The sequence below is a fragment of the Phyllobates terribilis genome, unplaced genomic scaffold (genome assembly GCF_046119375.1).
Source record: "Phyllobates terribilis strain yellow unplaced genomic scaffold, ASM4611937v1 Scaffold_4__5_contigs__length_816908805, whole genome shotgun sequence".
Classification (NCBI taxonomy): Eukaryota; Metazoa; Chordata; class Amphibia; order Anura; family Dendrobatidae; genus Phyllobates; species Phyllobates terribilis.
Window position 1 is genome coordinate 570,384,112 of NW_027362764.1, and position 17,092 is coordinate 570,401,203.

At 45.0% G+C, this 17,092-nt stretch overlaps 1 protein-coding gene across 32 annotated transcripts in view; it reads left to right on the forward strand.

Annotated features, from left to right (window-relative positions):
• EPB41L3 (erythrocyte membrane protein band 4.1 like 3) overlaps positions 1-17,092 on the forward strand; it is a 376,691-nt gene that overhangs the window by 298,393 nt on the left and 61,206 nt on the right. For 27 of the 32 annotated variants that reach the window (XM_073679070.1, XM_073679072.1, XM_073679077.1 and 24 more), the window contains one exon: positions 14,773-15,005. In XM_073679070.1, coding sequence (XP_073535171.1) covers positions 14,773-15,005 — 233 coding nt within the window. The remainder of the gene's footprint in view (positions 1-14,772; positions 15,006-17,092) is intronic. The other 5 variants (XM_073679075.1, XM_073679100.1, XM_073679084.1 and 2 more) reach the window with 1 other exon arrangement.

Consider the following 17,092-nt stretch of genomic DNA (forward strand, 5'->3'; position numbering starts at 1 on the left):
CGGGCGCGACATCGCCTCACGGGAGGTAGATGTCCGCCAGGTGTGGGGCCGCTAGCGGTCTTCCCCCCCCGCTACAGCTTGCAGGAGATCCAGGTCGCGCCGGCGGCACACGTGATGGGCGCGACCTTCTGACGTGACTTCCGGTGCGCCGGGCAGGAAGCCCTGTGACGTCACCGGAAGGGGCGGGGCTCGTTTGAATTTTTGGCGCGAGCAGCTGAACGCCGGGGGATTGAGGACCTGGCGGCGAGGAGACCACCTGCATCCCACCTGGACCTGGGGAGGAAGACCAAGGAGCAGGTAACGCCCTCCTGAGAAAAAAAAAAAAAAAGGAAACACCCACCCACACATGGTACCGGTATGGCCAGTAAATAAAGGGTCTGGTAACATACAGAGGTGCTTCCCAGCCCATTCTTACATTGTAAGCTATGGAAGATTCACAGGAGCTGTCACCTAGGCAACATCTGCTGCAGGAGCAGCCCTCTGGGGAGCCCTCACAACTAGTGGCGCAGCGTCATTCCCGGCTAGGGTCTGGTGGTACAGCTAGAAGAGCTACCACTAAGAGCAGGAAGGATGGTCCGGTGCGGCGTGATTCCTCGCCATGCATGCTGGATTCTTCTGCTTCTATGGTACCGAAGGTTCTGTGGGGTGAGTGGAATCTTCGTGAAAGTTCTACAAATGTTTCCTCCTTATTTCTATCTATGACTTTCTTTTAGAGCAAGAAATGTTCCTCGAAGTCCAAGCACAGAGAATGTGCCTTATGCAGCTGTCCGCTCCCTGATTCATATAGCAAAAGGTTATGTCAGCTTTGTATCAGCAAAATGATATCGGAGGAGACCCCAGATTTTTCCCTAGGCCTAAGAACTTTAATAAGGGAAGAAATAGGCAAAGCATTGCAAGGTTCAGAGTCTGGGCATATTCCTCAAGAAACCCAGCCGGGTTCAGACTCTGAACTATCGGTCGCTTCCTCCTCCGCCTTCTCTTCCTCTGACAGTGAGCCAGATAGACAGTGCTTTCCCCTGAAGGAGGTCGATGCCCTAGTAAAAGCTGTCCGATCTACAATGGGGATAGTGGACACGAGGGCAGAGAAGTCAGCTGAGGATGTTATGTTTGGTGGTCTGGGGCTAAAGAAGAGAAGGGTCTTTCCAGTAAATTCAAAGGTGAAAGACCTCATCGATAAGGAGTGGAGAAAGCCTGACAAGAAGGGTAGTGTTCCTCCATCCTTTAAAAGGAAATATCCGTTTGAGGATGCTATGTGTTCCTCCTGGTTAAAAGCACCCAAGCTGGATGTTGCTGTTACCAAAGCAGCGAAAAGAACTTCCCTCCCGTTCGATGATATGGGTGCATTGAGAGATCCCCTAGACAGACGGGCTGATACTTTCCTGAAAGGGGCATGGGAGACAGCAGCGGGAGCACTGCGACCAACAGTAGCAGCTATCTGTACGTCCAGAGCCCTGATGGTGTGGCTTGAACAGCTAGACAGTCAGTTGAAGGATGGGACTTCTAGGAAAGACATTATTTCTTCCCTTCCACTGGTTCAGGGGGCGGCAGCTTTTCTTGCTGATGCATCTGTGGACTCGGTGAGGTTGGCTGCAAAGTCAGCAGCACTGTCAAATGCGGCTCGGCGAGCCTTGTGGATTAAAAGCTGGCCAGGGGATTTACAGACTAAGTCCAGACTGTGTACAATCCCGTGTGAAGGGGAATACCTCTTTGGTCAGACCATGGACGACTTATTGGAGAAAGCGGGGGACCCTAAGAAGGGGTTTCCATCAGTACCTCTACCCTCCTTTAAGAGGTCGTTCCGGAAGAGGAAATTATTCCGGAAGAGATATTTCAGGGAGCAAGATAAGTCTGATGAAAGAGGTCGAAAAGTTCTTCCCCAGAACGCCAGGCTGCCCTCATTTCGGAAGTACAAACCCTAATAAGAAAGCACGTCCTGATTGAGGTTCTGGAAGCTGAAAAGGGTCTTGGTTTCTACTCCCCGCTCTTCTTGATTCCGAAACCGGATGGAAGTTTCAGGACAATTATAAATCTGAAATCCCTGAATAATTTCCTTAAAATACACACCTTTAAAATGGAGTCTTTAAATCCGTAATAAAGTTACTTTTTCCCCACTGCTATATGGCAGTGCTCGATCTCAAAGATGCGTATTACCATATCCCAATTCATAGTAATTACCAGAAATACTTGAGGCTGGCCATTGAAATAGACGGGGTGGTTAAACAGTTCCAATACACTGCACTCCCCTTCGGTTTAGCTATAGCCCCACGGGTTTTTACTAAAGTAATGGCGGAAGTTATGGCCCATATAAGAGAAAGGGACATTCTAATTATCCCTTACCTGGATGATCTCCTGATAGTGGGGAATTCATTGGTTCAGTGCGAGACCCACCTGCAGGAGACCATGTCGGTCTTAAAGAGTTTGGGGTGGTTTCTAAATTTAGAAAAGTCTAGACTATCTCCACTCAAGGTACAACAATATCTGGGGGTCATATTAGATTCCAGGAAACAGCGATGTTGTCTTCCAGAAGAGAAAATTGATAGAATCCGGGAGTTGGTAGAACAATGTATACGTAAACCTTCTATGTCACTCCGTAAGGCCATGTCACTATTGGGAACCTTCACCTCCACTTTTCCTGCGGTTCGTTGGTCACAATTGCATTCAAGAGCCTTTCAGTGGGATGTGTTGTACAATAACGCAGCTTTACAGGGGCATCTAGACCATAAGCTTACGCTAGGTCCTCGTGCCATATGGTCCCTTCGTTGGTGGTTACGACAAGACAATCTTGCTAAAGGGGTTCCCTGGGAATGTAGTCCAACTGCAGTCTTGTCCACTGATGCAAGTGCTACAGGTTGGGGAGCTCACTTTGAAGGGAAATTAGTGCAGGGAACCTGGTCAAGCAGTGAGCAACAGTTGTCATCAAATGTTAAGGAGCTTCTGGCGGTGCAGCATGCGTTCAACGAGTTCCTTATATATTTTCAGGACCAGCATGTCCGTGTACTCTCGGACAATCAAGTCACGGTAGCTTACAAAACCACCAAGGGGGAACCCGCTCAAGAAACTTGATGAGGGTAGCGAACGCACTTCTGCTGAAAGCCGAAGGTCACTGTCTCTCTCTTTCGGCTACTCATCTAAAAGGCAAGGAAAACATCACAGCGGATTTCCTCAGCCGTACTTCTGTAAAAGAGGGAGAGTGGTCCCTAAATACACAAATATTCTCCAGAATCGTAGAAATGTGGGGCCTTCCGACTGTGGACTTATTCGCAACAAGAGCCAATTGGAAAGTGGGAAATTTTTGTTCCTTAGATCCCAGAGAAGGACCCCTGGCAGTGGACGCCTTCATGGTTCCCTGGAGATTTCCTCTAGCATATGCCTTCCCTCCCATGATCCTGCTCCCAGCGGTGATAAGAAAGATCAGGGCAGACCGGGCCAGAGTGATACTCATATGTCCCTTTTGGCCCAAAAGACCGTGGTTCCCTTGTCTCCGGAAGATGTCCATATCAGATCCCTGGGTTCTTCCGGAGATTCCGGACCTCCTCACTCAAGGGCCACTTTCCCATCCTCCAACCCCGAGTCTACATTTGACGGCGTGGAATTTGAGAGGGTGTTATTGACCAACAAAGGATTCCCCGCAAATGTAGTGAATACTCTCCTGGCTAGCAGAAAACCTGTTACCACCCGTATTTATGCCAGGACCTGGAGGAAGTTTCTGTCGTTTGCAGAAGTTAAGGTGGAGGAGGGGCCCCCTATTGGGAAAATTCTGGAATTTCTGCAGCGGGGCTTAGAATTAGGTCTCACTACCAGTACCTTGAAAGTACAGGTGTCGGCGTTGGGAGCTTTATTTTCTTCCAATATTGCAGATAACTATTGGATAGCCCGTTTTTTAAAAGCTTCCTTTAGGTGTAGACCCATTACCAAAGTAAAGATGTCTCCCTGGGATTTGAATTTTGTCTTAGATGCCTTGACCAGTCCTCCTTTTGAGCCACTAGATTTAGTCTCCCCCAAAATTATTTTCCTAAAGACGGTCCTGTTAGTAGCCCTAACTTCAGCCAGGAGAGTCAGTGACCTACAGGCCCTTTCAATATGCCCTCCATTTACGCAACTTCTGGACGATAGGATTATATTAAAACCTGATCCAGCCTTTCTTCCTAAAGTGGCCACTCGATTCCATAGAACCCAGGAAATAGTTCTCCCAACTTTTTGCTTTCCGCCCAAAAATCAAAAAGAGAAGAGACTTCACACTTTAGACGTTAGGAGGTGCGTACTAAGGTACTTAGAAGTATCACGTGGCTTTAGAAAGGATAAGTCCCTATTTATTTGCTATCAGGGGGCTAGGAAGGGTTGTAAGGCCTCAAAGGCTACAATCGCTAGATGGATCAAGGAGGCCATTTCCCTCGCATACTCCTCAGGGGATAAAGAGATACCGGAGGGATTGAGGGCGCATTCTACCAGAGCGGTATCAACCTCCTGGGCGGAGAAGACAGGGCTTTCCATTGAGGAAATTTGTAAGGCTGCCACTTGGTCTTCTCCCTCTACTTTCTATAGGCACTATAGATTGCATCTGGGTGGCTCTGCAGATCTCACTTTCGGGAGAAGGGTGCTTCAAGCTGTGGTCCCTCCCTAATTTCCTTTGTCTCTGTAATTCTCTCACGTGGTGCTGTCATGGGCGACCGAATAAAGCCTTAGTTACTTACCGGTAACGGGATTTTTCGGTGCCCATGACAGCACCTTTATATTTCCTCCCTTCACTGGTGTTGTGCACTCCTGTAGATTTGATTTCTTTTTGTGCACCCTTGCGGGAAATTGATGAAAAGTAATGTACTTAATGTGATTATGTTTTGTTATAACTAACCTTGGCGGTACTCTCATGCTCTGTTAACTAAACTGAGGCGGGAAGAGAGGGCCGCCCTTTTTAACCTGTAGGTTTCCTGTCCTTGATGGGCGGATCCTCTCTCTCACGTGGTGCTGTCATGGGCTCCGAAAAATCCCGTTACCGGTAAGTAACTAAGGCTATTCTTAAAAATACCTTGAGATATATAGATACTAAATACATAAAAACAAGGTTCTTCTATAAACGCATGGGAACACATTGTGGTAAAGCGACTTGCTCTGCTCTCCGGAGGCAGACACGGGACAAACGATTTGGATAAACTTCCTACGGGTTTATTGTGCGGCATAAACTCCAGCAGTGTCCCTAAAAATAAATAGTCCCTCTTGGGGATAACGGGAAAACAAAAGATGAAATATAACAGAGTCCTCTAGCCAGCAAGGCCTTTGCCGTCTGCAGATAGTCCAGTCCTCTGGCATCAGCCACACACAGCCTGGAGACTTCAATCTCCAGACCACACACTTCACACAGGAAAACAAACTGACTGAACATTTAAACCCTGTTCAGCCACGCCCTGAGGGGGACGTATGGGGAATGACTTCCCTCCCATCTCTACGTCATTCCCCTAAAACCACACCCTTTAAAAGAGGTAACCCACAGCATATAACATGCTGGCAGAAATTCCGTAAGTCTTGGTTCACTCAGGAGAGCATCCTGAGTGACACATACCTCCCCTCGCATATAAAACCAGTGACTATCACATACATTCCCCCTCTGCCCAAAGCCGGGGGTTTGGGCACCTTCTGATACCAGACAGGGAATTCTAGAAAAGGCATCAGCGTTCCTGTGTAACTTCCCGGGCCTATGCTCTACATGAAAGTTCTTTTCCCTCTTTTCCCTCAACCATCTCAATGGGGCATCGTCTGACACCAATTTAAACGTCCGGCCTAGTAAGTAGTATCTTAGTGTATCTACGGCCCACTTTATGGCTTGAAACTCCTTCTCTACTATTGCGTAGTTCTTCTCGCATGACAAAAGTTTCCGGCTCAGATAGAGAATGGGTTGCTCTTCCCCATTTATCTCTTGAGAGAGTACGGCTCCTAGACCAAGCTCTGAAGCTTCTGTCTGGACCACAAATTCTTAAAGTCTGGTGCGACCAGGACTGGCTGTTTACACAGTGCTGACTTCAACAGTTGAAACGTGGTTTCTGTCTCCTCCGTCCACTTCACCATGGTTGACCTGGTGACTTTTAGGAGATCCATCAGTGGCGCGGCCATCATAGCAAAATTTGGGATAAACCGCCAGTAATATCTCACCATTCCCAGGAACACTCTTACTTGTTTTTTGGAGAGCGGTTGCGGCCAGTTCTGGATTGCCTCCACTTTATTGACCTGCGGTTTTATTTCACCTCTCCCAACGACATAGCCCAAGTACTTGGCCTCCTCTTTTCCGACGGCACATTTTCTCGGATTTATGGTAAATCCCGCCTTCCTTAGAGCATCCAGAACGGCCTGTAGTTTAGGTAGATGGCTAGCCCAGTCTGGGCTAAAAATTACAATGTTGTCAAGGTAGGCTGCGGCATACTTCTTATGTGGGGCTAGGATCCGATCCATAGCCCTTTGGAAGGTGTCTGGGGCCCCCTGTAGTCCGAACGGCATCGAAATGTGCTAAAAGCACCCATCAGATGTTGAGAAAGCCATCTTCTCCTTGGCCGTCTGGGACATGGGGATCTGCCAGTAGCTCTTTGTCAAGAGTGGTGATGTACCTCGCCGGTCCAAGCCTCTCGATGAGTTCATCGATGCGGGGCACCGGGTACGCGTCACACTTGGATACCTCATTCAACCGGCGGTAGTCATTACAAAATCTCCATTTTCCATTGGGTTTTGGCCCGAGGACTATTGGGCTCGACTACCCACTCTTTGACTTCTCTATCACCCTGAGGTCTAACATCCTCTTCACCTCGGCCGAGATCACCTCCCGGCGTGCTTCCGGAATCCTGTACAGCTTCAGATTCACTCTTACGTGTGGCTCTGTTAGCACGTCATGCTCTACCACCTGAGTATGCCCCGGCAACTCTGAGAACAGCTCTCGATTCCGCTGTAGTAGTTCTCGACACTGTTGCTTCTGGGCCGTCGATAGAGTCTCTGCTATAGTGACCTCCTCCACCTTGCCTTCAGGTGCGGCTCCCAGGCAAGGAATTTCCACAGGTTCCCGGTCCCACCACGGCTTGAGCAAGTTCACATGGTATATTTGGTGCGGCTTTCTTCGACCAGGCTGGTGGACTTTATAATTAACCTCTCTGACTTTCCCACCACCTCGTACGGACCTTGCCATTTGGCGAGGAACTTGCTCTCGATGGTAGGGATTAGCATCAAAACACGGTCCCCAGGCTGGAACTGCTTCAACCTCGCCGATCGGTTATAGACACTTGCCTGAGCTTCCTGCGCCTGGAGGAGATGCGTTTTCACGATCGGCATCACTTTCGCTATTCTTTCCTGCATCTGGGCGAGATGTTCAATGATGCTCCGGTGTGGCATAGCCTCGGTTTCCCAGTTTTCCTTAGCGATGTCCAAGAGCCCTTGCGGATGTCTTCCATACAGGAGCTCAAACTGAGAAAAAACGGTAGAGGCTTGTGGAACCTCCGTTACCCAGAAGAGCAGGAAGGGCATCAGGTAGTCCCTGTCTCGTCCATCCTTCTCTACGACTTTCTTGAGCATCGCTTTCAGGTTCTTGTTAAAGCGCTCTACTAAGCCGTCGGTCTGCGGATGGTAAACAGAGGTTCGCAGCTGGGTAATCTGGAGGACCTTGCACAGCTCCTTCATTACCTTGCTCATGAACGGGGTTCCTTGGTCTGGTAGGATTTCTTTCGGCAGACCGGTCCTAGCAAATATATGGACAAGCTCCCTGACTATGTATTTACTCGACTAGTTCCTAAGCGGCACTGCTTCTAGATACCCGATCGCATAGTCCATGATCACCAGGATATACTGGTGGCATCGGGCTGATTTGACTAAGGGCCCTACTAGGTCCATAGCAATCCTCTCAAAGGGGATCTCTATCACTGGTAGTGGAACTAATTGACTACGGAAGTGTAAAGAGGGAGCGGTTATTTGGCAGGTGGGGCAGGACCTACAATAGTTCTGAATTTCTTGGTAACCCCCTGGCCAATAAAACCTTCTCAGTATCCTCTCCTGAGTTTTCTCGACCCCTATGTGTCCCTCCAGAACAAGTGAATGGGTCATATCTAGTACCCTCTGTGTGTATGGCCCCAGCATTAACAGCAACTCCACCTGCACTGCAAAGTGGGGGAACCTGGTGTTGGCCCCCGGCACTTGGGCAACCCCATTACATACAGTAACCTGGTCAAATGCCCCCTTTAAGGTCAGGTCTCGAACTTGAGCAGCCGCAAAGTTCTCTCCGGAAATATCTAAGGGAGGTCGGCCTCCTCGGTCACCGTTTCGCCCTCGTCGCCGGCAAGGACGCACAGTGGGAACTCATCCACTTGAGACTTCATTGGGGATCCTTCTTCAGGGACCTGGCTTTTGCCCACGCTACTTAGTCCGGTTCCCTTCCCCCACAAGTCTCAAAATGAAGAAGAATCACGGCCCAGTATGATGGGATGTATAAGGTCCTTAACCACCCTGACTTCGTGGGACTGGGCACCACAGTCTGTTCCCACTGTCACTGTGGCCATGGGATAATCCTTGGCGTCCCCATGGATGCACCGAACGCCCACAGTTTTGGAAGGGATCAACTGGTGGGGAAGGGTAGCTCTGATTAAGGTCACCAGACTCCCAGAGTCCAACAGTCCAAGCACCTTTACCCCATTAACGGACACGTCACATGCTTGCGGCCCCCTGCCGGTTCGACAGTCCACACTGCAGGCTGGATAAGCATAATAGGAGACCCTTTTGCCTAGGCTGCAGTCCAAGGGCTCAGGGGACATATGACACCTGGCGGCTACGTGTCCAGGGTTGTGACACCGCCAACAGAATATATCTTGAGCAACAGTCCTTCTGGCACCTTCAGTGAGAGTGGGACGCCCCACAGAGGTGGCTCTAGACCCCTTCCGTGGTGAACCCCTTTTGGGTATTTCAGTACAGAGAAGTGACTATATCCAGTTTCCCGAGGGATTTCTCAACCACCTGGTACCTCTCTACCAGGACGATGAAGTCATCTGCGTTCTGGGGATCGTCCTGAGCAACCCAAGTCTATACTGGCGGTCGCTCTGCTCTGGATGGCATCTGCCAGAAGCTGTACCTGATGTTGCTGCTTCTGCTGGTGCTGTTGCTGCGCCTTTTGCTGCAATTGGTTCTGTTGTAGTAACAGTTTGGTAGTCTCCTGTTGAGCTTGCTGCTGCTGCCGGATATGCTGCTGCTGTAGCTCCCGGTGTTGCTGTAATTGTTGCAGGTGCTGCTGATGTTGGTGCTGCTGGCTCTGGACTAAATGCTTAATAAGCTCCTCCATGTAGCCGGACATCTCTGGCTGGCTGACGGCCTTCACCCAGGACATCCACCGTTCTCTGTGGCAGGTACACATGTTCCTGGATCTTTGCCAGCACTCTCACACCAACTGTAGTAAAGCGACTTGCTCGGCTCTCCAGAGGCAGACACAGGACACACGGTTTGGGTAAACTTCCTGCGGGTTTATTGTGCGGCATAAACTCCAGCAGTGTCCCCTATAAGTAAACAGTTCCTCTTGGAGTTAACGAGAAAACAAAAGATGAAATATAACAGAGTCCTCTAGCCAGCAAGGCCTTTGCCGGTTGCGGATAGTCCTGTGAAGTTTCAGCAACACCAGTCCTTTAGTGTTTCTCTCTGGCATCAGCCACACACAGCCTGGAGACTTCAATCTCCAGACCACACACGTCACACAGGAAAACAAACTGACTGAACATTTAAACCCTGTTCAGCCACATCCTGAGGGGGAGGTATGGGGAATGACTTCCCTCCCATCTCTACATCATTCTCATAAAGCACAACCTTTAGAAGAGGTAACCCCCAGCATATAACATGCTGGCAGAAATTCCGTAGGTCTTGGTTCACACAGGAGAGCATCCTGAGTAATACATACCTCCCCTCGCAAATAAAACCCGTGACTCTGTCACAACATATATAGTGAATAACCCAACTAGTCCAGTGATCGCCATAATGTTGTAATATAGAGGACAATGAACATCCTATAGTATGTGTGGGTAAGCCCTTCCCCGTGGATTAAATAGGTTGTATCTAATAGCTATATATTTGTATGTCTTTTTTAAGAATAAAATTATTTTGCGCTACAATATACTCTTTTCTTGGGGTTTGTTTTTGTGCATATTCACATACATGCATCAATGGGTAATAAGTGGCCCTGTCATAACAAGTGAATAAAAGCTTTTGATGCAGAAATACATGCCATTAACCGATCACAATTAAGCTCTTTTAATTCAACTAAACCGAAATCCTAAATACAAATACTTAAACTTTTTGTTGGCTTTGGACAACACTTTTTTGCAATTTCTTTTTATTAGCTGATTTCTTAAAAAAAAGTAAAAACTATACTTTCTGCTTTATAGTTCCTTACCAAAATGATATTTTAATGTTTTTTTAGGAAATTGAGATATACTGAAAAATGAATCGCTAACTTCTCGATATACATATTGGAAGAAAACTCAAATTTTGTTAAAGTGTGCGATACAGCTCAGAATGAATCTTTCCAACAGATTAAACAATTTTAATAGTGAAACTATTATATTAGAGCTGAGGGGAATTCAATAAAAAAAGAAAAACAGGAAAACAAGGCCTGTGTCCTACAGGAAATGTCAACTGCTTTTTAGCGTGATGGCTGCTAGGTAGATTATGCAGTGGGAGATGGTACAGTAGTACTGAAATAAGTATTGAACCCGTCACGAATTTTCTAAGTAAATGTATTTCTAAAGGTGCTACTGACATGAAATTCTCCCCAAATAGTGGTAGTAACCCATCCAATCCACCCAGGCAAAGAAATCAAACTACAGATGTCCATGAAGTAAGCTATGTGTAATAATGAGAAATGACATGGGGAAAAAGTATTGAACACGCTTACTGAAATTTAATTAAAACGTCATACAAAAGCCTCTTTTGGTGATGACAGCTTCTAGGTGTCTTCTGTATGAAGAAACTATTCGCATGCATTGCTCAGGTGTGATTTTGGCCCATTCTTCCACATAAATACTCTTCACATCCTGAAGGTCCCATGGGCTCCTTCTATGAACTCTGAGCTTTCTTTCCTTCCATAAATTTTCTTTTGGATTCAAGTGAGGTGATTGGCCGGGCCATTCTAGCAGCTTTATTTTCTTTCTCTTAAACCAATTGAGAGTTTTCTTGACTGTGTGTTTTTGTCTGTGTCTTGGTGAAATGTCCAGCCTCATTTCATCTTCATCATTCTGGTAGATAGCAGCAGTTTTTATTCAAGAATGTCTTGGTACATTTATCCATTCATCATTCCTTCAAATGTATGAAGTTTGCCAGTGCTGTATGCTGAAAAACAGCCCCACACCATGATGTTCCCATCTCGAAACTTCACTGTTGGTATGGTGTTTTTGGGGTGATATGCAGTGCCTTTTGGCCTCCAAACATGGTGTATACTTTGGCATCCCAAGAGTTCAATTTTGGTCTCATCTGACCAGGCTATATTCTCCCAGTTTTCAGTCTTGTCTAAATGTTGTTGAGCAAACTGTTCACGCTCTTGAACATGCTTTTTGTTCAGGAATGGAGTCTTGTGTGGTGAGCGTGCATACAGGCCAGTGAGGCTTAGTGCATTACTTATTGTTTTCTTTGAAACAATTGTACCTGCTGATTCCAGGTCTTTCTGTAGCTCTCCACAAGGTCCTTGGCTCTAGGACAACTCCTCTGATATTTCTTTTCAAAGTGTTTTATGCCAGAAAACTGTTGTAAACCCTTTAATGAATCATCCCCTATGTGCATGTTTGTATTAAGGGTCTACTTTTGCTGTGTCTTTATTAATGTGACTGGCCTTAAGTGCTGGACATTTTGAGCCTGATTCATCAATGCTTTCACGCCAGAATTATGGCATAGAAGCATTGAAAAGTTGCAACATTTAGCCGCATCTTGAGTTGCGTCTACATTTTCGACTATTGGCGTCTTCACAATGGTGTCTCCCAGCTCCAATGAAATGGGCAAAGCTGGGACTGGGGCGTGGCGACTACCACTCGTCAAATTCATGAGTGGAGGCATTCACTATGCCACAAATCTTACTTCAGCAGGGGCATATGCCTCTTTGTGAATCAGGAACATCTGACTCCAACATGTCCCATAATCAAGAACGGCATGAACAAGGCCGGTCTTGATGAATTGGGCCCTTTGTGTCTATAACCTCCTTCGATCACAAACAAAAAGGCTTTTTGAGCATATGGATATCATAGAGCCACAAAGGATCTGTCTTCGATGAACACAGCCGAACAAAGATTCGCAGGACTCCAGTCCATCGGCCAGGTCAGTAATCTAGGACTGCTGATGATGTCGCACCTGACTGGATGATCAAAAGAAGAGTTGGGAATGTTAGTAGGTACTGAGATACCCGTCCAGCTGTCACAAATTACTGATCTGACCAAAGTCCTGCAATTCGATTCTCCCATCTTTATCAGCCATTGATTTGAATGACCAGTTTGTAATTCCATTTTGTGATCACTGCAGGGTAAATGTGTGGTCTCTGCATAGCATTGCATCAAATCGCCTAAATACTGGGTGGGATTCAGTTTGAAAAGAGGTAACGTTAATAGGATATATGGTACTAGCTATTGAACCTGTTCTACGCCCTGGTGGCGAGCATTTTTATTGGGATATGGTCCCCTATCCTGGTTTATGCTGTATATGCTCCCCCCCCATCCTGGTCCCCCATCCTGGTATATGCTCCCCCATTTATCCATCCATAAATTAAGAAAAAAAAAACTCCTACTCACCTTTCCACCGCTCCCCTGCAGCGTGTTGCCTGCGTTATTTTACTAAAATGGCGCTGGAATCAGCACCTGCACATAGTGCGGTATCCAGCGCCATTTAATTGAAGACAAATGTGCAGAGTATATTCAACAAAAAGGTGCCGGAGTAAGCGCATGCACATAACCTGCTGTCCAGCACCATTTTGTTGAAGACACTGTGCAAATTTATCTTTACTAAAATGGCGCCAGATATTGCGCTATGTGCAGCTGCTGATTCCCGTGCCATTCTTCTCCCCCGGCCTCTCCAGAGATGACAGGCCCGTACAGGACGGTATGTGTTTATGGCGCATGAAATTGCGGTATGTGCTGAGCGCCTACGCATGCAGCGATCTCCAGCGCCACACTCCTCATCCCTGTCGGGGATGTGGATGTGCCTTTCTGTCTGCGACCAAACTGCACAGGCGCATTGCACAGTCTATGGAGGCTTCGGGCAGAAGGGCCCATCCCTGATTATATTATAGATGTCAAGCATTATACAAATCGGATACAGCTGTTTCAAAATCGATTACTTTGAAAATACATGAATATACTAAAGGGGAAATTTATGAAAACCCTCTAAAAGAAAGTGTTCTTGTTGCCTATAGTAAGCAATTATTGCACAGCTTTCATTTTGGATTGTCTTGAAAAATGAAAGCTATGATCTGATTATTTCTCGCATGTAAACATGATGTTTTATTGCTTGTTTTAATCGTACAAGATAAGTTGCATTTAAGTTATTCTTGCTCACATCATCAACTAACAGATTTGCAGCTTTCCTCCTAACATTAACCGCTTCACACCGCAACCAATTTCCGTTTTTTTTGTTTTCATTTTTTTCTCCCCTTCTTCCAAGATCCTTAACTTTTTTTTGTTTTTCCGTCCACATAGCCATATGAAGGTTTGTAATTTGCGGGATGAACTGTACTTTTGAATGATACCATTTGTCATGCACTGGAAAGTGGGGAAATAAATTCCAAGTGCGTCGAAATTGCAAATTGCAATTCCACAAATGTTTTTTGGGTTTTTAATTTACCATGTTTACCATATGGTAAAACAGACCTGCATTATGATCCTCCAGGTCAGTACGATGACGCAGATACCAAATGTACAGGTTTTTTTATTATTGTTATTTAAGTGCTGAAAAAACTTGGGAAATTTTGTAAAAAAAAAAATAGCTTGTATTGCCATCTTCCAAGACCCCTAACGTTTTAAATTTTCTGGCTATTGGGCTGTCTGAGGGCTTATTTTTTGTGCCATAAGCTGACATTTTTACTGATACCATTTTGGGGTAATTGCATCTTATTGCATTCTATTGCAATTTTGTGGCAGCCAAAAAAATATAATTTGAACGTTTCGATTTTTTTCTCCTTACGCCTTTTACTGATTGTATTAATATATTTTAGATTTTGATAGATCTGACTTTTATGAATGCAGCAATTCCAAATATGTGTATTTTTACATTGCTTTATTTTTAAATGTGCAAAAAGGGGTGATTTGAACTTTGTTTTTTTTTTGTTATTTTTTTCAGATTTTTAAAAACATTTTATCACTTTTTAACTGTGTTTGTAAGTCCCCTTAGGAGACTTGAACTGAATGCCAGCTACAGGCTGGCTTTCACAGGAGTACCGTAATGACAGGCACAGGGGTCTTCAGCTGACCTCCATCTTCCATGGCTGAAGAATTCAGCCATCATCTGCTCGCATCAAAGTCAGGGAATCGACTATATGACGTAACTGTAAGTCATATGTCGGGAAGGGGTTAATAATGTCTACTGATTATATATGAGTAGAATATTCTGATTGGCCATTTACATTCACACAGTATATATATAAATACACACAGTTTTCATATATATATAATGTTAATTAATGTGAAAAGTTTGCCATTTATATCTCAATTTGCACATACTCAGCCCTTTTTTGTTTGCTTGCTTAAAACAGACCATCCCATACTTAGTTATTTTTTTCCCAACTATCATATTTGCTTTTAGCATCAGTGAATGAAAACCATGACTTGTATATGAAGGATTCTGTGTCTGCCACAGAGGTGGGCACCGGCCCATACATCGCTGCAAAGGGTGCATCCCAAACCAACTTGATTGCATCAGCAACCCCAGAGAAAAAAATTGAGAAAAAGGTTGAGGAAGAGAAAAAGGAGGAGGAAGAAAAAGTCAAGAAAGTAGAAGTTGTCACTACTGTTACTACAATACGTCATGATACAAAGGTATTTATCATTACTTCTGAATGAATGCTTCAGTTTCAGATTTGTTATTTCCAATGTGATTTACACCGTCCGGCAGTTATGATTGTAGATTTGTACAGGCTTATAAAAAATAGCTGTTCTTTTTCAGAAGCAGTGCCTTATCTGTCCACAGGTTGTTTGCGGAATTGGAATTAAAAAGGTTGTCCTCTACTGTAAAAAGAGAGTGGTATAAGAGATGGAAAAACCTGTGTGCTCACCTTCCAGACTAGTGCCACTTCTATTCACTCATTAGTGTGTCCCTCACCGGTGTACTTGTATCAACATCCGGCAGGAGAATCAAGCGACTGACTGTAGCATTCACATTCGGCTGATCAAGCAGAAACATCTCTCAAACATAATGCGAAGGCTGCAGTCACTCAACCACTGATTAGACTGTCTAAAAATTCCCTGGATTTATAACAGTGGCTCATGCTGGATAGAGTAGACTTGAGCTGCAATACCAGACACTACCAATCAATCAATGGACTGGTGTAGTGCTATTAGTGCTATTTATGTAAGCTATTGTTTCATCGATTCTGTAAAACCATGTTAAACATTTGATTCCCCTTTTAAAGAGGACTTTTCACCAAATTTTTCATTTTGAACTGAACACTGTTGTTTTTTTTTTTTTTTTAATTTCGCCTAAGATATTAGCAATCAAATATTTGGCACCTAATGAGTTAACTAAAGTTAAATATTAAGTCCAAATGGGTGTTAGATTAGATAGCTTTCACTGGGGGCGTGTACTTCTGCCTCCTGTATAACGCTGACCAATCATAAGCAAGCAGCAACGTAGAAGTTATAAATTATGCATGGAAAAACGCATGATATACCTCACTGTAACTGGTATAGCACAGCATATACAAATATGTGACTCATGCTAATTGTATCCTTGGACAGTAATGGACAGGTTGTCATACAGAATATATGCGCAAAACCAAAAGGGAAACAACGATCAAAAAAGTCCAAAGTAGTCAGATTATCAAAGTTTATTAAATAGCTACAGGTGCATCTCACAAAATTAGAATATCATCAAAAAGTTAATTTATTTCATTTCTTAAATCCAAAAAGTGAAACTCATATATTATACAGAGTCTTTACAAACAGAGTGATATATTTTAAGTGTTTATTCTGTTAATGTTGATGATTATGGCTTACAGCCAATGAAAACACAAAAGTCATCTCAATAAAGTAAAATAATTAACAAAAAACACCTGCAAAGGCTTCCTAATGTCCCTTAGTCTGTTTCAGTAGGCTCCACAGGGAACACTGCTGACTTGACAGATGTCCAGGAGGCAGTCATTGACACACTCCACAAGGTCCCAGAGTTCCAATGTTCATTTGGAAATCAAGGTCCCAGAGTCTGGAGGAAGAGTGGAGAGGCACAATCCAAGCTGCTTGAGGCCTAGTGTGAAGTTTCCACAATCAGTGATGGTTTGGGGAGCCATGTCATCTGCTGGTGTAGGTCCACTGTGTTTTATCAACACCAAAGTCAGTGCAGCCGCCTACCAGGAAATTTTAGAGCACTTTATGCTTCCCTCTGCCGACAAGCTTTTTGGAGATGGAAATTTCATCTTCCAGCAGGACTTGGCACCTGTCCACACCGCCAAAAGTACCAAGACCTGGTTTAAAAACAACAGTATCACTGTGCTTGATTGGCCAGCAAACTCATCTGACCTTAACCTCATAGAGAATCTGTGGGGTATTGTCAAGAGGAAGATGAGAGACACCAGACCCAACAATGCAGATGAGCTGAAGGCTGCTATCAAAGCAACCTGGGCTTCCATAACACCTCAGCAGTGCCTCAGACTGATCGCCTCCATGCCACGCTGCATTGATGCAGTAATTGATGCAAAAGGAGCCCCGAATAAGTATTGAGTGCATTTACTGAACATACATTTCAGTAGGCCAACATTTCTGATTTTAAAAACATTTTCAAGCTGTTGTTATAAAGTATTCTAATTTACTGAGATAATGACTTTTGTGTTTTCATTGGCTGTAAGCCATAATCATCAACATTAACAAAAATAATCACTTGAAATAGATCACTGTTTGTAATGACTCTATAT